The following is a 24127-nucleotide window of genomic DNA, read 5'->3' on the forward strand; positions in this document are numbered from 1 at the left end:
AAGAGTTGCCATTTGCTCCAACGCAGGTGCAGAGACAAGGGTCCTTTCTGCACTTGGATGTCATCCCTGGTTTTATAAGAGTTCAACTCGTGACACAATACCTTGCATTTATCCCTGGTTTAACAACATCCGTTTATCCTGGTCAGGCAGGCAAAAAGGGAATATGAGGAGCATATAGCAAAAAATGTAAAGACCAACAATAAAACTTTCTTCAAATACATTAGAAGCAGGAAACCAGCCAGGGAGGCAGTGGGGCCCTTGGACGACCAAGGGGTAAAAGGAGTATTGAAGGATGATAGGGAAATGGCTGAGAAGCTAAATGCATTTTTTGCCTCCGTCTTCACTGTGGAAGATGAGAGGTGCTTGCCCACTCCAGAGCCGCTGAGTTCGGGAGGGGTGTTGAAAGACCTAAGTCAGATTGAGGTGACGAGAGAGGAGGTCCTAAAACTGATAGACAACTTAAAAACTGATAAATCACCAGGCCCAGATGGCATACATCCGAGAGTTCTGAAAGAACTCAATTGTGAACTTGTGGATCTCCTGACAAAAATATGTAATCTCTCCTTAAAATCTGCCTCCATTCCTGAGGACTGGAAGATAGCTAATGTCACTCCCATCTTTAAAAAGGGTTCCAGAGGAGATCCGGGAAATTACAGGCCAGTCAGTCTGACGTCGATACCGGGTAAATTGGTGGAAACCATTATTAAGGAAAGAATTAGTAGGCACATAGATGAACAAAACCTATTGAGGCAGACTCAACATGGGTTCTGTAAGGGAAGATCTTGTCTCACTAACCTGTTAATGTTCTTTGAGGGGGTGAACAAACATGTGGACAAGGGGGATCCAATAGATATTGTTTACCTTGACTTCCAGAAAGCTTTTGATAAAGTTCCTCATCAAAGGCTCCTAAGCAAGCTCAAAAATCATGGGATAAAAGGACAAGTCCTTTTATGGATCAAAAACTGGCTAATTAATAGAAAACAGAGAGTGAGTATAAATGGGCAGTTCTCCCAGTGGAGGGGTGTAAGCAGTGGGGTACCACAGGGATCAGTACTTGGTCCACTGCTTTTTAACTTGTTCATTAATGATTTGGAGTTGGGAGTAAGCAGTGAAGTGGCTAAATTTGCGGATGATACGAAGTTGTTCAGGGTGGTGAAAACCAGTGAGGATTGTGAGGCACTCCAAAGGGATCTGTCAAAGTTGGGCGAGTGGGCGTCAACATGGCAAATGGGGTTCAATGTGGCCAAGTGCAAGGTGATGCACATTGGAGCCAAAAATCCTAACTATAAATACACGTTGATGGGGTCTGAACTGGCAGAGACTGAGCAAGAGAGAGATCTTGGAGTTGTAGTGGATAACTCACTGAAAATGTCGAGACAGTGTGTGACTGCAATAAAGAAGGCCAATGCTATGCTGGGGATTATTAGGAAGGGTATTGAAAACAGATCAGCCAATATAATAATGCCCCTATATAAATCAATGGTGAGACCTCATTTGGAATACTGTGTGCAGTTCTGGGCACCACACCTTAAAAAGGATATTATAGCTTTGGAAAAAGTGCAGAAAAGGGCAACTCGAATGATAAAAGGGTTGGAACACTTTCCCTATGAGGAAAGGTTAAAGCGCTTAGGGCTCTTTAGCTTGGAGAAACGACGACTGAGGGGTGACATGATTGAGGTTTATAAGATTATGCATGGGAAAGAGCAGGTAGAGAAAGAGGTACTTTTCTCCCTTTCTCACAATACAAGAACCCGTGGGCACTCCATGAAATTGCTGAGCGGTCGGGTTAGAACGGATAAAAGGAAGTACTTCTTCACCCAAAGAGTGATTAACACTTGGAATTCACTGCCACAGGAAGTGGTGGCAGCTACAAGCATGGACGGCTTCAAAAGGGAATTAGATAAGCATATGGAGCAGAGGTCCATCAGTGGCTATTAGCCACAAGGTATAGATAGGGACTCTGGGGCAAGTGATGCTCTGTCATCTTGGTGCTTGGGGGGGGTCAACAGTGGGAGGGCTTCTAATGTCCTGGCCCCACTGGTGGACCTCCTGATGGCACTGGTATTTCTGGCCACTGTGGGATACAGAGTGTTGGACTGGATGGGCCTTTGGCCTGATCCAACATTGGCATCTCTTATGTTCTTAAGTGTGGGGCGAAACGGGGGTGACCTCAATGTAATGTGGAAACCAAAAATACCCTGAGATAATTACAGGAATGAACTTGAGTGTAGTGTAGAATATAAGAATACCCCGAGATAATTACAGGGGCAAACTCGCGTGTAGTGTAGAATGTAATAATACCCCGAGATAATTACAGGGGCAAACTCGCGTGTAGTGTAGAATGTAAGAATAGGCAAAGGTAAAGGTTCGCTTGCTCAAAAGCCAGTCGAGCCCAACTCTAGGGTTGCGATGCTCATCTCCGTTTCAAAGCCGAAGACCCAGCGCTGTCCTAAGACGTTTCTGTGGTTATGTGGCCGGCATGACTAGACACCAAGGCGCACGGAACGCTGTTACCTTCCCACCGAAGTGGTACCTATTTATCTACTTGCAATTTCTTGCTTTCGAACTGCTAGGTTGGTAGGAGCTGGAACTAGAGACAGGAGCTCACTCCGTCATGCGGCACACTCGGGTCTTGAACTGCTGAACTACTGACCTTCCACAGCCTGCAGTTCAGCATCTTAACCACTTGAGCCACCGCAGCTCCGAATGTAAGAATACTCAGAGATAATTACAGGGGCGAACCCGCGTGTAGTGTAGAATGTAAGTTTGGGGACAGGGTTGAATCAGGATTTGAGGTCTAGTGCAGAAAGGACCAAGGTTGAAGACTCAACCCTCGCAGTCTTTCCACCAACTCCAAACACCCAGAGTAATCCTCCCTTCTCGCAGCACCGTCTGCTGCTGGTAACTGGACTGATTAGCCGCGGCTCCCCAATGAGTCCAATTGCCCCAAGGCAACCCCACCGACAACAACAACTGCTCTAGCTGGGATCATTTCTACCAGGCCATCACAATGCGAGTGTAGTCTAAAGTGTTCAACAGGAGCCTATCCTAAACAACCATGCAAAGAAAAGTCTTCCGAAGTCGACAGTGTACACAAGGATTTTGAAATGGAACTTAATATTCATCAAATTGTTAAACTGGAAGTGACTAAGATAAAAGTTTTTAAATATACTTCCTTTAGATTCCATTGCACTGGGCAACCATTTCCGGCAGCCAGAATGTTCTTGTGTGGTGGCCATGGCAGCCAAAAGGTTCATGGACCCAGGGCTCAGAATTATGGTTCTTTTAAAGGGGGGGGCTACTTATGATTGAAAATGGCAAGCTGTGTAGTCAAATTTGGGAACCCCTGTGCTAGAGCGTGCAGAGAAACCCAGAGCAAACTACTAAAATACCAAAATAATTGATTAGTAAGCTAAAAACAATTCAATAACCTATACAACTGCCCATTAATCAATTCATAGACACCGACATCCAAACAATTAATTTAGCAATCTAACGTCAAAATTATTCAAAATTAGTCAAAATTAATCCAAATCAATTAATCAGAGAAAACATCTAAATTGTAATTTATAGTAAAGGTAAAGGTAAAGGTTCCCTTGCTCGAAAGCCAGTCGAATCTGACACTAGGGTTGCGGTGCTCATCTCCGTTTTTAAATTTTAAATTTTATAAATAAATAAAAAAAATCTCCGTTTCCAAGCCAAAGAGCCAGCACTGTCCGAAGACGTTTCCGTGGTCATGTGGCCGGCATGACTAAACACCAAGGCGCACGGAACGCTGTTCCCCACCGAAGTGGTACCTATTTATCTACTTGCAATTTCTTGCTTTCGAACTGCTAGGTTGGCAGGAGCTGGAACCAGAGACGGGAGCTCACTCCGTCATGCGGCACACTCGGGTCTCGAACTGCTGAACTACCGACCTTCCACAGCCTGCAGTTCAGCGTCTTAACCACTTGAGCCACCGCAGCTCCATCAGACTGATGGTACTAGTCCTTAAATCACTACCAGATTGTTTGGTTTGGGCAGAGGCCATTCCAGTTTGGGAAGGAGTTATGGCACAGACTCCTCCCAAGTGACCGCATACTACCAAAGGTACCAAGCTGTACAATACACACCCATGTTGTACCAGCCTCCACAGTGCTAAAGATAATGTTGGAAGGGTGCTTTTTAAATAGAAAACTGTCAGCCCTGAAGGCAAAGCTGTCTTCCACGTGATGAAAATGCCAAATCAGCACTTGTGGATGGCTTCATGAACAACACCCCCGAAAGTAGAAGATGCTCTTGACCAGTTACAAAAAAGCACAGTGGACAAATAAACATTAAATAAAATGCATTTCGCCTTTGATTCAGGAAACCTACACATGTATACCCTCCCCTGATGACCAAACCCTGTATTATCAGAGCAGACGAATAATTTAAGGCACGCTCCAAGAATTGGAACACAGAAAAAATATATCTTTGGGAGAAAAATTCCTGGTATTCACAACACACCCATCTGTAACTCATACTAGCTATCCCATGAGTTTAAAAAAACACCCTGCCAAATGTCACTCCAAAACAATATTTATACTGTCTGAAAGAAGGGCAGCAACAGGCCATACTTTTAAAATTTCAATTCAGGCAGTCGGTTGCAAATGATTTCAAAACGCTTCCACAAAACAATGTTTTTCAATTAGAAAACCTAGCGCTCCCCCCCCCCGTTTCTTTAAACCTCCTACAATGAGAATCGTTTTTATCTCAATGGATTAGATAGAGGACATCTGTTCTACCAACAGATGGCCCACAAACTGAAAAGCAAGGTAGCTTCAAGAAGAACGATAAGACCAGCCCTTACGGGCTCCGTAACTTGGGAAAAGGAAGCGAAGTAAAAACAGAGGAAGCAAAGAACTGCCACAACTACTTATGGGACAGTGGTCCGTCTAGAACGCCCAAGTTTGGACATTTAAATTGCCCCCAAGGATTTGTGAAATGCTTCCAACTGAACACACAATGGGTGTCTGTTTTCCTGATTCTGATGGGGAAGAAAAGGGATGCAGTGATGATTTGGGGGGGGGGGGGGGGAAATACCCAGACATATTTTGGGGGGGGGGGGGGGTTGGAGCATGAGGAGAGGGGGGTTTTGGGGGGGGGGGGGAGACAAGCAGAAGATAACAGATGGCGTCGAGGAGGTGTGCAAAAGGACCTTCATGGCTCCACGATCAGCTGGTTTCCCAAGATTCCCGGACATCACGATGACTCTAGTACAGAAGTTAACAGCCGTTCTGCCATACCGATTTAGTAGTGGTGAACTCCTGAGGGCCGAAACAAAACTTGGTGCGACTGAATCTACTACATGTCAACACTCACCAAGGCCAAAAGCAACCCCCCCTTCCCCCTAGTTACTTCACAGGAGGGGGAAATGAACATTTCTCTCTCCAGAAGCAATTCAGGGTGAACATGGAGGCTCCGAGTCACACAATGATCATTCTAGGCTTGCCAAGTCCTCCTGGGGGGCGGGGAAAACCCCGCCCCAGAGGCCCATTCCCCACCGCCGGCGGATCGGGTCCCAGGGGGAACCCCACCCCCAAAGTACATGATGTGCACGTTGCCCGGAAGTGATGCGGGCATGCCGGGCACTCTGGGGGCGGGGCCACGGTCATCTGAGGGAAAACTCTATGGTTTTCCCTCGGATGGTCGTGGCCTCGCCCCCAGCGTGGTCGCGTCACTTCTGGGTGACGGGGTTGCGGTGCGCGCATGCTCCAGGAACAAGCCGGGAGCCCCCCGCTGCAGCAGCAGGTAAGACTTGGCAACCCTAGATCAGTCTCATTCTCTGCAATGTTAGGAGAGACGCCCGTGTTCCCTCTATGCTGAGTTCGTGTGAGTCAGCTCACAGTTTTTTAACCTACGGCTCACACATTTTTTTGTCTTAGCTCAGGAAGGATGGCTCCAGAGCAAACTAATTTATGCAGCAGCCAAATCGCTCACTCATAACTTTCATGCCAGCAGGTCATAAACTAGAATTTTTGCTCACAGGACTCCGCAGCTTAGAGGGAGCATTGGAGAGGACCCATGCATAATGAGAACAGAGCAAAGCCCCTGCTCCTGAAGAGCTCCCTGTGTATGCTGGAACCCCATGGAGCTCAACCAATCAGAATCATCTACAATCACGCTATGCCACAGCAGACATTCTAATTCAGCACCAAAGACCACAATGGAACAAACTCTGCAGTCTATCACACCCCACAGGTTTCCCCTGGTGTGTACAGCAAAACACTGCTATACAGCCCATATGTACACTGAGTATGTACAATTCGAGGGAAACTCCTCCAGAAGTGATTATTTTCCTGGATGTTTCGAAGCCGATAAGTTAAAGAAGATTACAACTTTGCAGTCAAGTTGAGCTGCAAAAGTCCGCATCAGTGCTAATTACATCAAATGGTTTTATTCCCCCCCCCCCCCGAAGTGTACAGAAAGCAATTAATGGGCCAGGCAGCAACGGCTGCAGAGGACCCCTAGAAAGCAATCACCAGTCTGTTGCTAAACCCAAACTCTAAAACCATGAGAGAAAGACAGAAACTGAGCTGACTCCACAACAGAGCAATTTTTTTTTAAAGTCTTCTACTAGTTGAGATAAAGAAGGAAAGGCAGCACGGTATAGAGCCCAACTTCGTCAGATCTCGGAAGCTAAGCATGGTCGGTCCTTGGTTGGAAGACCACGAAGGAAAACTCGGCAGAGGAAAGCCATGGCCAACCACCTCTGCTTCTCACCTGCCTTGAAAGCACCTCCCTGGGGTCGCCACAAGTCGGGTGCAACTTAACAGCACTTACGTACATAGTTGAGCCAGACAAACAGGTCCCCTCCCATCTGCTTAACCACCAGTCTTAAGGTCTATGTTGCTTTCAAATTCAAGCCATATTGAAATCCAATCTAATCTGAAATCCGTAACAAGATCCTATTAGAACAGCACGTGACACAACAGGGAACAGTTTTGCTTTACCTTCAAGGAAGAAAAGATAAACACTACGTGTCATTTGATAAATTCCCAAACTGCATGCAATGGGGAAGAGAACATGAGCAATGATAATGTCGATATCGTCAGCTGCGGATTGTGGCCCAAGGGTACCCCAGCCACAGAAAAGCCTGGCTGTTGCACCTCTACGTGAATGCTTCACTTGCCGCTCTCTCTCTCTACATGGGATGTGGCTCATCCTATTTTTCCTGATGCAAATAGAGCAAGATTTTGGCTTCCAAAGGAGATGGCCCTTCGCATCCCTGAATGAGTTTGTGTTCTGTGCAATCAGGAGGCATGCCCAGAGAAGTGGCCCAGCCAGACACCGCAGAGGTGCACAGGTCTATGGACTGGCTCCTTTTACTTCTTTTGTTTTTTGGCTGTCGAGTTGCAGCCGACTTGTGGTGACCACATAGGGTTCTCAAGGCAAGGGACGTTCAGAGGTGGTCGGCATTTGCCTGCCTCTGCGTAGTGCCCCTGGAATTCCAGCCCTGCTTAGCTTCTGAGATCTGGCTAGCCTGGGCTATCCAGGTCAGGTCAAATGACACCTAAAGCTCTAAAAGTTAAAAGCTTTTTAAAATGTAAGAATGAAGCCTGTCACCAGCTTTAATTCAAGGAAAACGTTGTGACCTCAGCTACCAGGAGTAGGGATGGGCACAGACCAAAAAAAAATGGGAATTCGTACAGATTTGTGGTTTTCACAAACCACGAACTTTCACGGTTCTTTCCAATTAATGAAACAGTTTGCGAGGTTCGTGACTTTGTGGCATGCTAGGATGCCCCCCTCCCATGAGCTAGAGATGCCAAACTTGCAGCAAGTCACCAGCTGACTCTCCTCTACCTGTCATCCAAGTTTGGCAAGGATTGGATTTAGGGGGGCCGAATTACTCTCTGTAGGCAACAGAGTTGGGTGGTACCTCTGCAGGTTCCTGAGGAGGATGGAGATGGACGCGTGGTGTGGATGCAAGCCCCTCCTCCCCTGGGCATGGCAGACCCATCACTCTGCCACACAGGGGTCACTGGGGGAGGGTTTGGAAATGCTGCCAGAGTGTCACCTGGAAATGGGGACCCAACAGTGGAGCAGGTGGGAGGCTGTGCTGGGAGGACTAACAAAGGGGTGGACTAGAGGCAGGTGCCGCTTGGGATGTAGAGAAGCTGCATGCTTCTCCACCCCCACCCCCCAAAATCACCTCCTCCTCCAACAGTTTCAAGAGTCAGTCTTTTTTGGCAGTGCTAAGAGCTCCTCTGCCTCCAACTTCATCTCCAGAAGCATATCAGGGGGAAAGAGGCTGTTCCTTTGATACCCCTGTTGACACCTCAGAACAGCTGGGCCCCGGCAGCCCAGCAGGACAGGCTTGTTCCATGGGGACGGGGGTGGGGATGGGCTTCTTCCCCCTGGGACAAGCACCCTTGGCCCCCACCTCCACCCTCATCATCGCACAGAGAGGTGTACTGTGTGTCGATTGAGTCTGTTTGTTGGCGGTTGGGCAGGAGAGTGCAGGTCCTCAGCAGCTTCCCTCCTAGGTAGAGTGGGGACACTCCCTGAGGAGCTCCAGTAGTTTTGCTCTCCTGCCCTCACATGGGCAGGAGGACAGGTAGTAGCTCAGACCCCTGAGTCCACACAGACGCTCCCCAACCCCACAGGTCACTCCCTTCCTAGTCTCACCCTCTGCCTCTAAACTTCGTCTCTCGATTCTCTTCTCTGTCTAACTGCCTGCTGCAAAGTGAAACCAGCTGACTGTGAGCTGAGGAGATATATGCAGTATGGGAGCTCTCTTATTGGAGGAGGAGGAGGAGATTGGATTTATACCCCGCCCTTCACTCGGAGTCTCAGAGCGCCTTACAAACTCCTTTCCCCCCCCCACAACAAACACCCTGTGAGGTAGGTGGGGCTGAGAGAGCTCTGAGAGAACTGGCCTTGAGAGAACAGCTCTGCCAGAACCATGGCTTGCCCTAGGTCATCTAGCAGCTGCAAGTGGAGGTGTGGGGAATCAAACCCGGTTCTCCCAGATTAGAGTCCGCACACTAAATCACTAAACCAAACAAGGTACCTCTCAGGCTTTGGAGGGCCAGTATTGGTGTTTTCAGGGCAAGAACATCCCCACAGGTTGCCTTGACAATTAATGCCTTGGCACCAGGTTGTCTGGCCCACGGACTGCTCCCATAGACCAAAAGGACCACCAGAAGAAAAACGTGCTCTCTTAAAAATGTGAACGCACAGACTGGGCAAACTGACCACGAACCGACCCCCAGTCCATGACGAAATTAGGTCCATGGTCCAGTCTGTGCCCATCCCCAACCAGCAGCAAGAGTAATGATAAGCAGATATTGGTTTTTTACCAAAAATTACTTTTGTTGTCTAATTACCTGTCAGCTTTCAGCAGAAGGTTGGATGGCAGCTCCGTTAGCAGGTTGTGTTGCACATCGAGGACCTCCACGTGCGTCCGCTCGATCCTTTCTGGCAGTCTTGCTAATTGATTATGTCCTGCAAGCAACTTCCGCAAGCTGATATTGCAAAATAACCTTTAAATGTGTTTTTTTTTAAAAAAGGAGAGAACAAAAGAACTAATTAAAGCAAATTCACTCTAAGACTCTACTGCAAACAGTCTCTTCTGTGGGAATAACTGTTGCAACATCAGCGCCACAAAGCAGACAAGGGATCAGTTACGGAGCATATCCGTTAGGTCACTCTAAGGGCAGTTGTGCATGAAGCTAAAAAGATGCCATGCCCGTGTGGAATCTTTTTAACAAATTGCCTTTTTTAAAAATCTCAAAAGGAGCATTTTGTGGTACCTTAAGGACTAGTAATGGACTTACCGCAGCATAAGCTTTTCACGGACAAGCTCCTGCCTCATCAGATGCAATAAAGAGGCATCTTTCCTGCCATGCAGCTACTCATCTGGAACATAGTCCCCCCTCCCTCATGAATGAAATCGCAACCAATTTCATCATACCTCGATCCAGATCTCAAATGGCTGTCAGAGGCCAGGCAAAATTGGCTCAGAGGTTAAAGGACCATCTAGGGCTGCCAAATCCCCCCCGGGGGGCGGATTTCCCCCCGCTTTGGAGGCCCGATTTCCGCCCCCGCGGAATCGGGCCCTGGGGGAAACCCCACCCCCGCGTGCACGTCACAAGGAAGTGACGTCATGATGCCGGGCACGCTGGGGGCGGGGCCACAGCCATTTGAGGGGAAAACTCTATGTCATGATGTCACTTCCCTGTGACGTGAATGCGGTGCGCCAGGAGCAAAGCCAAAGTCCCCCGCCGGCAGGTAAGTCCGGACTTGGCAACCCTAGGACCATCTCTTCACATAGGTCCCCACGTGCCAGTTGAGATCCTCAGAACTGCCACCTGCTAGTTGACACCCCCCCCCCCCGCTTAGGGAAGCCCACTTGGGGGTACGTCTCTATAGGTGTTTAAGAAACACTGCAAATCTATTCTATTTTCCAGGGCTTTTCTGAGCTGCTCTGAGCTGTGGGAAAGGCACGGTATCGGTGTTTATTAATATACATGGGGCTCTGCCCCACTCCTTTCACTCACCAACCCCAGAGCTCCATGCATTCATAGAATCATAGAGATGGGAGGGACCTCCAGGGTCATCTAGTCCAACACTCTGCACAATGCAAAAGGGAATTAGATAGGCATATGGAGCAGAGGTCCATCAGTGGCTATTAGCCACAAGGTATAGATAGGGGCTCTGGGGCAAGGGATGCTCTGTCTTCTTGGTGCTTGGGGGGGGGCAACCGTGGGAGGGCTTCTAATGTCCTGGCCCCACTGGTGGACCTCCTGATGGCACCTGGTATTTCTGGCCACTGTGTGACACAGAGTGTTGGACTGGATGGGCCTTTGGCCTGATCCAACATTGCCGTCTTGTATGTTCTTATGCAGGAAAATCACAAATACCTCCCCCCCCTCCAACATCCCCAGTCATCTTATGTAACAGTATAACAGTATGGATAAACATATGGAGCAGAGGTCCATCAGTGGCTATTAGCCACAAGGTATAGATGGAATACTGTGTCGGGGGCAGTGATGCTCTGTATTCTTGGTGCTTGGGGGGGGGCAACAGTCGGAGGGTGTGAGGCAAAACACCCCTGATGCCCCCCTTAAGGGTTAACGTGAATGGTAATGGGCTTGTTTCATCCTGCAGGTGCTACTAATTGGTCTCTTGGCCTACACAGCTTTTATCATCTCCAAGGCCAGCGCTGGAAATGTCACAATTAGCTTCACGTGAGAACCTGCGGCCCACAGGATGGGAGGAGGGACGTCGGGAGTGGTGAGGTAATAGTTAAGCTACTTTTCTTGTTTTTCTGCTGTATGTATGATTTTAGAGCATCATGTTGCCCGTAGAATATTTTGTTTTGACAGAAAATTCAATAAAACTTCATATATATATTTTTTTAAATAAAGAAAAGTTTGGTTGCTTGTGCACAACAGCCCTGGGGGCCCACGGGGGTTCAGCTCTGGACCCCTTGACAGAGGGCTTCTGGGATTCCGGCCAGGTAGTTAGAGCTCCTGGTGGCCCCTGGGTTCTGGCCACTGTGTGACACAGAGTGCCGGACTGGATGGGCCACTGGCCTGGCCAAGGTTCCCTCCAAGCTGCAGAGTCCTGTGAGTAAATATTCTACTTCGTGAGCTGCTGGCATTAACGTTGTGAGCGAGCAATTTGGCTACTGCATCAATTAGTTTGCTCTGGAGCCCTCCTTCCTGAGCTAAGACAAAAATCTGTGAGCCAGAGGCTAAAAAATGGTGAGCTAGCTCACACTAACTCAGCTTAGAGGGAACCCTGGGCCTGACCCAACATGGCTTCTCTTCTGTTCTCTTACGTTAGTTGGAATACCAAATGAGTGGCTCTGCCTCCTGCCAAAAGAGCTGCGGCAACACCGCCTGAAGCAATAACGCTCATTCCTCTTTGATGAACTGTAGCCAAAATTCGTTTTCAGATTTTCTATTAACAGGCCAAGTCAGCTTTATAATACAAATGTCATAACCCACTTTTCTCCTCAGCGGGCACCCAAAGCAGCTTACGTTGTTCTCCTCTCGTCCATTTTATCCTCACAACCACCCTGTGAGGTAGGTTCATCTGAGAGTGTGTGAGAGACCCAAGGTCACCCAGCAAGCTTCCAGTAGCATGGTGAGGATCTGAACTTAGGTTTGTAACCATCACACCACACAGATTCTGACAGGGCATGGAACTTGTTAAACCTCTGTTGTTTTGTCCAAGAGGGGCTATTTCCCAGCCTCTGTCTACGCTGCTTGCACTTTTCTAGCTTGTTGTGAGCAAACCTGTGCTTCCATTGCAAATAGCAAAGGGATACTGTGGAGCTAATCCGTGCCAGGATGGCCGGATTCCTTTCATTATTGGCACGGCCAGTCCAACCATCATCCTGAAGCTAGCAGCCAATTTTCAGACTCCTAGCTTTATTTTCTGGGGAGTTTTGCCTTCCACAAGCAGAATACCTCACATTCCACTGGAAGTAGTGTGTGTGTGTGTGTGTATATACGCACGTGTGGGGAGTGTCACGATGACCTGGGCCTCAACACACCAATTCCCTTCGTTTTGCTCACTGCAACTCCCATATACAGATTTTAAAGATATTGAGGCTCCTAGCTTTATTTTCGAATGAGTTATACTTGCCAGAGACAACCAAGGCTTCCAGTGTAAAAAAAAGAGGCTGTTTGTGTGTGTGTGTGTGTGTGTGTGTGTGTGTGTGTGTAAGGGGTATCTGTGTGTTGTACTGGATGGGCCATTGGCCTGATCCAACATGGCTCCTCTTATGTTCTTATATAGCGTATTGTAAGTAGGATCCTCTTATGTCATTTCTGTACCGCTTAATGTGTCGTGTGAGAGCCAGTTTGGTGTAGTGGTTAGAAGTGTGGACTCTAATCTGGGAGAACCGGGTTTGATTCCCCCACTCCTCCACGTGCAGCTGCTGGTGTGACCTTGGGTAAGTCACAAGTTCTCTCAGAGCTGTTCTCTCAAGGATAGTTCTCGAAAGTGCTCTCTCGGGCCCCACCTCCCTCACAGGGTGTCTGTTGTGGGGAGGGGACGGGAAAGGAGATTGTGAGCCACTCTGAGATGCCTTCGGGTAGTGAGGGTCGGGGTATAAATCCAATCTCTTCTTCTCTTATTCTTCTATCTGGGGATTATGTGGGCCACAATGTTTCGATTCCCTTCACATTCGGCACTGCAACTTCCATGTTCATCCTGAAGCCAGCGAACATGGTTGAGACCCCCCATTTTTGTTTCTGAGGGGGAGACACACATGCCACAGATGGATGGGTCCTTTGATTATTACAGATTTATGCTTTGTTTTCCCCACAGCTCAAGTTACATAGGGTCTTTCAGCTTGGTGACGAGATCTATATTAATTCTACTTTATTAAAATAAAAATATATCTGGCCAGTGAGGAGAAAGACTCTATATACTGTTAGCCAGTTCAGTTCAATAGGACAGAATTCTGAGTTTCACTGCTGGAAAGCCCAGCTGAAATGTCTGGTTACTTCTGAAGTTAAAGGAGGAAAAAAGAAAAAAACAGGAGATGCAAACGAAAACTATTAAGGCCCAAAAAGTTTCAAGCCAAAAATACCTTTTCACAAGGGGGGGGGGGAACACTTGCTAGAATGCTCGCTCGCTTTGAGCAAACTGCTCCCTCAAAAGGGGCCAATCCAGAAACACAAATGGGGTCACTGCATAATGTATGCAATCGCTTTCATGTACAGCCCTCCGAATTACTGGGAAGGATGAACCGCAACTAAAAAGCCCTATCAGTCGATGGAATCAACTCTGAAATAACGACCACTAAAGGAAGCTTCATCTCCATATTTCCTCACTTAGTGTTTGGTGATAAGACTTGTTTTTCTCCTTCTTATCTCCACCCCATGATTCAACAAGATTCACCCCTTCCTTCCTCTTGGACCACAAAGCCAGAATGGACATGCCCAGTTTATAATGCCGACTCAGAATCTAATGTTTCTCCTTTCATATTCTTCCCGCCCCACACCACCACCCACACCTCTTTTTTGGTTAATACCAGACTAGCATAATGCCTCCCCTTCCACTTCTACAGGGAATTAAATTTATCTAATCCGCTTTACTGTCCTGAGCATTTTACATGCTATGGGGTGGCCAAGAATTCTGTCTCTAAGAGGTGGAGGGGAACGGAAAGAGGGAAAGGGTGGTATTTACACGACACATTAATAGGTAAAAAAAAAATCTGCCACCAAACCAATTTAACTAAACAAAACTACATCTGGAAACAGAAATCCCATGAGCCACAGCAAAATCAGAGTTTAGATTCTCCCATTCCAGTGCAGAGGTGGGCGTATGCAACAAAAAAATTATCTTGCAAAGGAGGAAGATTATTCTTGTCTGCCACCTGCCCTATATATTCTGTGTGACTGTACAGTTTTAATCAGGAGACACACTTGCCCCATCGCTGACCCTTCTTCTCAGTCACAGATCCCCAAATTACTCAGCGCAGCAGATGACGCTTTCTCCACCCATTTAGATATTGGAAAAATGCAGGCAAAGAGAGACAGAATTCACGATCTTCCTCTTCCTTGGCATTACGGATTGCACATCCGCCCATTATCTGACCAGAAAATACGGGTCAGTGGGGCCGCTGTGCCAAAATAATCAATAAAAGGCTAGGTTTTCCCTTGACGGATGTTGTCAGACAATCTGCGTGAGTGCCAGTATTAACAGTTGTCTCAGTGTGAGGATTGGCTGCATTGCGCAGTTGAGGACACAAGTCGATAAACTTGATTTTACTACTAAAAGCCAGCATATGAGGCCGGGCGTGGTCCGCTAGGTTTGTTTCTCCTTTCGGTTATCATCTCAGTGTTGCAACAACAACTGACAGCTTACGTCCTTTCCCTCTTAAATTTACTGTTGGGAGGTACCTATTCATCACCAAAAAACACAGGGTGGGATCATAACGAGAGATTTCTCGTTTCACACCAACTGCGTTACCAACACTACGTGATTTAGCAGGCAACGGCCTCTGCCAGAGGGAGCAACACCACTCAGGGCCAAGGCTCCCTCTAAGCCGTGGAGTCCTGTGAGCAAAAATTCTATTTTGCGAGCTACTGGCATTAAAGTCGTGAGTGAGCGATTTAGATACTGCATCAATTAGTTTGCTCTGGAGCCCTCCTTCCTGAGCGAAGACAAAAATGTGCGAGCCAGAGGCTAAAGAACTGTGCGCTAGCTCACACTAACTCAGCTTAGAGGGAACACTGCTCTGGAACCCTCCTTCCTGAGCTAAGACAAAAATGTGTGAGCCGGAGGCTAAAAAACTGTGCGCTAGCTCACACTCACTCAGCTTAGAGGGAACACTGCTCTGGAACCCTCCTTCCTGAGCGAAGACAAAAATGTGCAAGCCAGCTCACACTAACTCAGTTTAGAGGGAACACTGCTCTGGAGCCCTCCTTCCTGAGCGAAGACAAAAATGTGCGAGCCAGAGGCTAAAGAACTGTGTGCTAGCTCACACTAACTCAGCTTAGAGGGAACACTGCTCAGGAACCCTCCTTCCTGAGCGAAGACAAAAATGTGCGAGCCAGAGGCTAAAGAACTGTGCGCTAGCTCACACTAATTCAGCTTAGAGGGAACACTGCTCAGGAACCCACCTTCCTGAGCGAAGACAAAAATGTGCGAGCCAGAGGCTAAAGAACTGTGCGCTAGCTCACACTAACTCAGCTTAGAGGGAACACTGCTCAGACCATGCTGTTATTTTGCAAAAAAAGAACACAAATTAGATCTGAGTGAAAATACCATCATGGCTATTCTCATTTCTGCAATCCAAGACTTTCCCAGTGAAATGTCAGAATAAGAAGTTTGAGTCCAGTGGCACCTTTAAGACCAACAAAGTTTTATTCTGAGCGGGGGGGGGGGGGGTGGGAGAAAAAACCCGCAGGGAACTCATTAGCATAATAGGCCACACCCCTGGCAGCACAGGTCATTGGCCTATTAGGCCACACCCCCATGCCTTCCCTTGGCTTGCCTGGGTGCCCCGCGGCTGCAGGGAACCCAGGCAAGCTGGCCCTTGGACAGGCTGGGGAAGGCATTGGGAGGCCTGGCCTGCCCGCCTTGGAGTCACAGGGGGGCGTCGCTCTCCAGGCCTTCCCTGTGTAGCCAGGCACGCAGAGGTTTTGGCTGTAGTTGGCGTGGCCAACTCTGAAGCCAGCTGGAACTCCGTTCCTGTGTGTTCCGGCCCCCAAAATAGCCCTGATTCTGAATATAAACTTTTGTGTGCATGCGCACCTCTTCAGAGACCTATCTGAAGAAGCGTGCATACACACGAAAGCTTCTACCCAGAATTAAACTTTGTTGGTCTTAAAATTGACACTGGACTCAAACTTTGTTCTGCTGCTTCAGACCACCTGAATCTATTTTAAAAAAACCAATTACTGAGCTGGGGAAACTGTGAAAAAAAGACTGCAACAGATGACGCAAGACATGCAGCGAAACACCGCTACCCGTGCTCACATACTACAATCCTGATTGGCGGGGGAAAGCTGTAATGCCTCTAGCATGCCATACGCTATCTAAGAACTGCATATACATACAGTCTAATATGCAGCCAAGTTTGTATGCTTCTGCGATTGCATACAAACAGTGCTTAGATAGTGTTTTGAATTCAGTGTTCCTGGACCGTAAGAAGAGCCAGGGCTCTTTTTGCAGAAAAAGCCCAGCAGGAACTCATTAACATAATAGGCCACACCCAACAGCAGGAACTCATTAGCATATTGGGCCACACCCCTGACAGCACAGCTCATTAGCACATTAGGCCGCACCCCCATGTTACCAGAAGTGTGGTCATCCAGCCACACCCACCTTTTGCTTGTTATTCTGTTTACCTTGTTTGTTGTCAAAACCCAGGGCCTTTTTTTGTAGCAGGAACTCCTTTGCATGTTAGGCCACACACCCCTAATGTAGCCAATCCTAATGAGTCTCTGCTGTTGGGTGTGGCCTGTTATGCTAATGAGTTCCTGCTGGGCGTGGCCAACTTGGGAGCCAGCCGGAACTCCGTTCCTGTGCGTTCCTGCCCAAAAATAGCCCTGGGAAGAGCCATGCTGGATCAAACCCAAAAGGCCCATCTCATCCAGCATTCTGTTCACAGAGTGGCTGACCGGTTGCCGCTTGGAAGCCCCAGCAGTATGACCGAATCCTCACGCCTGTGCTCCCCAGGGAACCGCAACTTTCATTTCAGAAAGAGACAAGTACACTTTCTTGCCCTCAAAGATCGGTTTGGATACATGTGCATAACAGGGTTATTTTTGGGCAGGAACGCACAGGAACGGAGTTCCGGCTGGCTCCCAAGTTGGCCACGCCCAGCAGGAACTCATTAGCATAATAGGCCACACCCAACAGCAGGAACTCATTAGGATTGGCTACATTAGGGGTGTGTGGCCTAACATGCAAAGGAGTTCCTGCAACAAAAAAAGCCCTGGGTTTTGACCACAAACAAGGTAAACAGAATAAGAAGCAAAAGGTGGGTGTGGCTGGATGACCACACTTCTGGTAACATGGGGGTGTGGCCTAATAGGCTAATGAGTGGAGCACTCAGGGGTGTGGCCTAATATGCTAATGAGTTGCTGCTGCTGGGTGTGGCCTAATATGCGAATGAGTTGCTGCTGGACTTTTTCTACAAAAAAAGCCCTGTGCATAACACTCGGTAAAACGCTGGAAGCCCCAGGGAGGAGAGAGGTTCCTATTTTTCCTGGCTAAAAGAGGGGTGTAAACCGAATGGGCCGTGTCATATACACACACGCACATATATATATACACCGTGTCATATATACAGAGCTGTCTGTGGCAGCTGCTAAGCCAGTTTTAGAAACAGGCAAGTTCTTAGACATTTGGTTTTAGCCCATTAAACCTCACCTGCACCAACTGGAGCAAAAAGGAAGAGAAAGTGCAAGATGTTTATCCCCCATAAAATGGAAATGTACTGAAAAACTCAGCATGTGGGGAGGGGTGTGTGTTAAATCACCTGAGCATTAAATAATGCATCAAAGCACAGATCTCTATGATGTTCGGCACATGACCATTCAGAGCAAAACAAGACAGGTATACCTTTCGTCAATACGAATGATCGTTCAAGAGAATTAATGCGCATGCAGCTGTTTCATTTTAATTGCTTTCCATCTTCAGGTCTCAACAAGATCCTGTTTTCTTCCTAGAAGTCTACCCACATGGCACCTTCGCCACTCAGCTTTCCCCTCCGCTGCTCTACGAACTGATCAGAATCAGTTCAGATATCTGACCAGCAGCCAAACAGGAACTCTTTTGAGACGCTCCCCCACGTCTGCAATATGTTTACAGACCAAGGACTCTGCAAGAGAAGCTACCGTGCCATGAACAATTTGCTTTCATGCAGCCTTCTGCTCCCAGACCATCCATCATCTAATCCATTTGTTAAGCATCGCGGTATATATTTCAGGCAGAGATTGTTTTTGCTATGCAGTCACAGAGCAGGATCTCCCACTCGGACCTTTTGGGCCCCTCCAAAAAACTAAGGAAAAGAACAGCAGTGCATTTTTGTCAACAGCTTGGTGCCGGTAAAAACTATTACAACATTAGAAAGGAAGAGGTCTGCACCTTTGAAACGATGCACGTGCTGCTTTAGAACTTCTGTTTGGAAATCAAAGAGACCCGGGCGTTTTGTTTTGCTTTTGTCCGCATGAAAGCATAGAAGGACCGGAGGTTCAGAAACATCAAACAGAAGATCAAAGCACCCCCTTGTCCATCAGGAAAGGAAACCAAACACTGACTCGGCAATTAGTTCCCAATTGTGCATCTGGTTCCCGGTTGTGTAACTTTCGTCTGCGAGGACTCACCGGGCAGGCAGCTCACGAATCTGATTGTGGCCCATATCAAGGACTTCTAGCTTCCGACTATCGCAAACCCATTCAGGAAGACTCTCAAGGTGGTTTCTGCAGAGTGATAGAGAGAGAGAGAGAGAGAGAGAGCAAAACAAGTCACAGTGTCAACTGATTTCAGGGACACGGAAGCACACGACTAACACACATGTTTTAAAACAGCAGACAGACAACACGACAAACTGTTTGGGACTCTTGCGTTAACGCTCCCACTACCTTGCCAAGTGGAATTATCTGCTGGTTTTGACCCAGCCATGCTATGGTGTTCATCAGGGCTCTTTTTATAGAAAAAGCCCAGCAGGAACTCATTAGCATAATAGGCCACACCCAACAGCAGAAACTCATTAACATATTAGGCCACACCCCCGACGACACAGCTCATTATCACATTAGGCCGCACCCCCATGTTACCAGAAGTGTGGTCATCCAGCCACACCCACCTTTCCCTTCTTATTCTGTTTACCTTGTTTGTTGTCAAAACCCAGGGCCTTTTTTTGTTGCAGGAACTCCTTTGCATGTTAGGCCACACACCCCTAATGTAGCCAATCCTAATGAGTTTCTGCTTTTGGGTGTGGCCTATTATGCTAACGAGTTCCTGCTGGGCGTGGCCAACTCGGGAGCCAGCCAGAACTCCGTTCCTGTGCGTTCCTGCCCAAAAATAGCCCTGCTTATTTGGTCATTTCCTTGTTCATAAATTCCTTAGCTAGTTCCCTATGCTCTTCTAATGTTAGATCATTCTAGATGTATCTGAAGGGGGGGGGGCGTTTGATGCCAACATTAACTGGAACAACATTCAATTTTGTTAAGTGTTTCCATTCAAAAGGGAAGCTCTCCGTTTAGGTTTACACAGTAAATAACTTAAAGATTTGCCAGTACAGCTTTTGAACACTTACTCATTGATAGCTTCTTCAAAGACTTTGTTGAGCAACAAGAAATAATCAGAAGAGGCCACAGAGATGTAGCTACAGCCCAATTAATTACAGAACTGTGACCGGGAAGATCTGCATTCATTACTTAAGTACTGTATTTACTAGGAAAAAACCCACCACTTGAGCTCATGAGTCTATATATATCCTACTAAATTGCGTTCCATTTATTTATTTACTATCCTGATTGACCTCCTTTCAACTGTAGTGGCTCCAAAGGAGGAGGCTGAAGGAGGTTCCTTAGTCATTCCTTATTCTTGACTTATTCATGAATACAACCAAGAACACTGCGGAGAGTTTGAAAGCTCTGAACCCCAAAATAAGGTTCAGACCACCATAAATCATATACCCCCACGTCCAGGGGACTCTTCCCTTCGAGGTGACATATGCTGCTTCCAGGTCCAAAGCCCGGTTCTCATGCCAGGTGCTCCAAACGGGGAAGCCCCCAGGACAAACACACATGTGGACACTGTGGCCAGGCTGCACCCCAAAACAATCTTTGGACCTCCCCAAATGACACATTCCCACACTCTGGAGACTGTCCCCTGCAAGAGGACATACAGTGGTGCCCGGTCCAAACACTGGCTCTGGCAACACAAGCTTCTGTTTGGGTTCCCCTCCAAGAGGCCTGTATTTCAAAGAAGATTTGAAGAAGGAACTGCACAACTCCATGACCTCGGGACCCCAAAATAAGCTTTAGACCACCACATATCATACACCTGCAGGTTCTGGGGACTCTTCCCCTCTAGAGGATATATGCTCTTTCCTGGTCCAAAGTGCGGTTCTTGTGCCAGCTGCTCCAAAGTGAGGTCATCCCCCCCTGGACAGTGTTTCCAAGCATCTACAGAAAGGTGCACGCACATTGGAATGCATTCGCTATGAAAATATCTTTCAAAGGACTCTAAAATAAACACCATGCTAATCAAACACAATCCTCGAGGGGGAGGGGAGAAGATTCATGCACCACAGACCTTTTCAGTATGCAATCTTATTATGGAAGCAAGTCATTAAAATAGTCTCAGAGATATTGTGAAATCAAGGACTGCGCGTTACTATGCTCGCAGGAATAAGGAAACCTTTGCTTTGCCCCAATAAATCACAACCGCTTATCCCTGCAAACATCGTGATGAGCTTCTGGCACGCAACTGCATTGACTCATGTGTTTCTATCCTTCAAGTCACCAGCAACACCCTCCGGCAACACCCCCTGTGTGTCTCTGCGGGGTAACGGTCTGTTGGCTCTTTGTGGCAGGCAGAAAGGGGGGATTGCTCTTTAAAAAAAAAAAACACCTCTCCAAAAGGGCACACAGCCCTCTCTGCTGACAATCAGGTTGTAATCCCGGTGGGCAAATCCTGCAGGCTTAGTGACATCTGCCCACCCTGTTCGGATCGTGCACATGGAAGGAGAGCACTTTTGTGTTTTCAAACCTGTGATTAGAACGTCTTAGTAGATGTTTCAAGAGATGGGGAGGCGGGGGAATGGAGTGACGGAAAGAGACAAAAGGGTTAGAGATGCAAGGGTCGATTCGTCCTTTCTATGTGCCTTCCCTTTCACTCCCTTCCCCAGGGTCTTGTTAATAGAGGCCAGCTTTTACACTCTTATTTGAAGTGGCTTTTTACTTAGTGCTGCCGATGAAGTCTTGCAATTCACCTGAGTCTAAGAACAAATACAACGACCACACAAGCCCCGGCTGGCTAAAGGCCCCGGCTGAATCAACACAGGGTGGCAAAACCGGCCCTCGTGTTTATTATTTTTATTTGAATGCTAACAGATCAAGGCTATTGTTTGGCTGTTATTTCTCTCCTGGGCTCAAAATGTCAACGCACTTTCACTGGTAAACAGAATTCACGTGAAAACAAAAGCAGCCGTTCCAACGAAGAAGGGGGACTTTTCTTGTTGAAGTGCAACGTGCAAAGCCTTATTTCCTAAAAGGTGCTATAATATATATTAAAGGGCTGGAGCAGAGGGTGTGTCTGCTTGCTCAGTGGTGAAGGTGGAGACCTGGCTTCATTCCTTGAGGGCCTTGGCCAGGTGATGCGTCGGGAGTTCTGTGGCACGGGGGTCCCCTCTGCTTTCTCAGATTTCACTGACCAGGAAGGTGGGAGACCAATTCAGGCAAAGACTTCTGCGGGGTCGTCAACCTTTTCGAGCACCAACAGGCACATCTGGAATGCTGACACGACATGGTGGACACAGGCGCAAAACGCCTTCCACGGGAGGCGGAGGCGGCCACAAAACGACGGTCACAGCTTAACTTTGGTAACACAGAGCAGATCAGGGGTGTCAAACATAAGGCCCGGGGGGCCGGAACCGGTCCGTCCAGGGCTCTTATGTGGCCCGCGAGCAACTAGTGCAAGGGAGGGAACAGGGGACCGTTCGGGGGGGTGGGCACAGCCACTCCAATTGTGGCTTCACCATGGTGGAACAACCTCGTCTGCAGCAGTCAAGCAGTGTGGGAGCATCTGCCCAGTGCTGTCTCGCTGGCTCTCCAGTCCGCCCATGTGGGTTTTCTTTTGCACCTCCTTCCCAGCCCATGGAGCCTCACAGTGAGGATACACCAACTTGGAGCTTACCAGCTGCTGTCCTTTATACAGTTTTATACCTCTGGTGCCTAGTATTACCATTACGTTTTATGGCACACACAGCCTGGCTGGACATAGTGACATTTATGTCAGATCTGGCCCTTGTAACAAATGACGCTTCTACGCTTCTGGTGTAGATCCTTGGGCTGGGGTGGCAGCTGCTGCCAAAGCAACCTTTCAAAAAAATCTGCACTGCCAGTCAAATCTCCAACGGCCAATCAGAAGCCTCGCTGGGCAAAAGCCCCACCTGGCCCCGCCCACTCCCTAAAAACTCTCGGTGAGCTTCAGAAAAGGGGCCAGCGGGCTCCATGACACCCACGTTGGGGGTCTCTGGACTACAGCATGAAGGGTTCACGGTGTTGAGAAATGGACTAAGTTATGGTTTCAGCAACGGCTTTCTCCCTGCACACACACACACCCCGGTCCCAAACAGTCATGGGGAGCTGCTATTTGTCCTGCTGTGAAAAACTTAAGTGTTCTTGATATAAATACACAGAGGTTTTCCCAGCTACGTAGACAGTTCTTTCAGGGTTAAAAAGTGATTCGTATAGCATCACCTGGCTCTCAACTATTGAAACTAAGACCCAACAATTGGGTTTTTCAACTGATTTTTTTCTCCCCTTTAAGAATCTGCCATCTTTGGAATCATTAAACAAAGGCTTCTGGACCTAGAATTTCATAAACTCATCATCGAGCTTTCACATTAGCGCAATTTAATATTTTCCTTCAAAAATATTAACTGGTCAGTGTAACAAAGTCCCTTGCCATGAAAGGAAGTGTATCTGACCTTTAAAATCGATAGATTCATTCCATCGCATCATCTTGGACAGCCAATTGCACCCAGGTCCACCTAAGAAACTCCTTTCCTCTCCACTATAACTCCAAACATTGTATTAACAACAATGGAATAATACAACGTTTATTAAATGAGACAAATCCGGACATCACAGCTCTGGTTGCTAAATTCTTGGCTGAAGCGGTCAAAGATAGACACAAGCTCTCTGTAGGATTAGCCTTATTTTGTTATCTCTGTAATACCCTCTTGCTCATATTTTATCACACCATGGATTTTATTATGCCGTTACAGGTATTTTGATTTGATTTGAGGTAGACAGTGAGGAATTTCACATTACCCTTTTTAACCCGTTTTGGATCCGTCATGGAGTAAACCGGTATAGGGCTGCCATTTCACACATGGCTTTCCCCTTCCGGTAAAGAGCTGGATCTGAAGCGGTTTGCCATTTCAGACTGCACCGCTTTCTCCCGGCTGTTTTTCGCCCACGCGGGCGATCTCCGGCTTTTTTTTTTTTTGAACGTTCGCTTTATAGCGCTATACCACTACAACAAAACCCCCCAGCCATTCCAATGGCATTGATATACTGCTGTTCCGTTATAGAGCTATAATATAGTGAACGTTTTTTTAAAAAAGCAAGCTGGATATTGCCCGCGCGGGCGAAAAACGGCGGGAAAAGGCACATCGGAACAGGGAGAGGAAACTGAAGACTACTTGGAAGCGGTTGACAGACAAAACGCTTCAGCCCCGTTTCCTAAACGGGACAGAAGTGTTTGTGTCTGAAATTACAAATATATTCCGGTAGGGAACCGGTTCTAAAACGGTTCTGTCTGAAATGACAGACCAGAAACCGTTTGGGAACCGTTCCTCTTCCGGATTATATCGTCTGTCTGAAATTCCTCAGTGTCTTCCTGGGGTTGCTTCAGATCAGGGAACAAGGTACGAGGGGAAAAGGCC

The 24127-nt window shown here is 47.6% G+C and overlaps 1 protein-coding gene across 1 annotated transcript in view; it reads right to left on the reverse strand.

Moving 5' to 3' along the window:
• Positions 1–24127, reverse strand: part of PHLPP1 (PH domain and leucine rich repeat protein phosphatase 1) — a gene marked incomplete at its 5' end in the record, with an annotated part of 104089 nt that overhangs the window by 44897 nt on the left and 35065 nt on the right. Inside the window, 3 exons of the mRNA XM_015425846.1 lie at positions 9354–9509; positions 18828–18938; positions 20721–20766. Of these exons, the coding sequence (XP_015281332.1) occupies positions 9354–9509; positions 18828–18938; positions 20721–20766 (313 nt within the window). The remainder of the gene's footprint in view (positions 1–9353; positions 9510–18827; positions 18939–20720; positions 20767–24127) is intronic.

This window comes from Gekko japonicus, unplaced genomic scaffold, assembly GCF_001447785.1.
Source record: "Gekko japonicus isolate JY-2015 unplaced genomic scaffold, Gekko_japonicus_V1.1 scaffold2389, whole genome shotgun sequence".
NCBI classification, from domain to species: Eukaryota; Metazoa; Chordata; class Lepidosauria; order Squamata; family Gekkonidae; genus Gekko; species Gekko japonicus.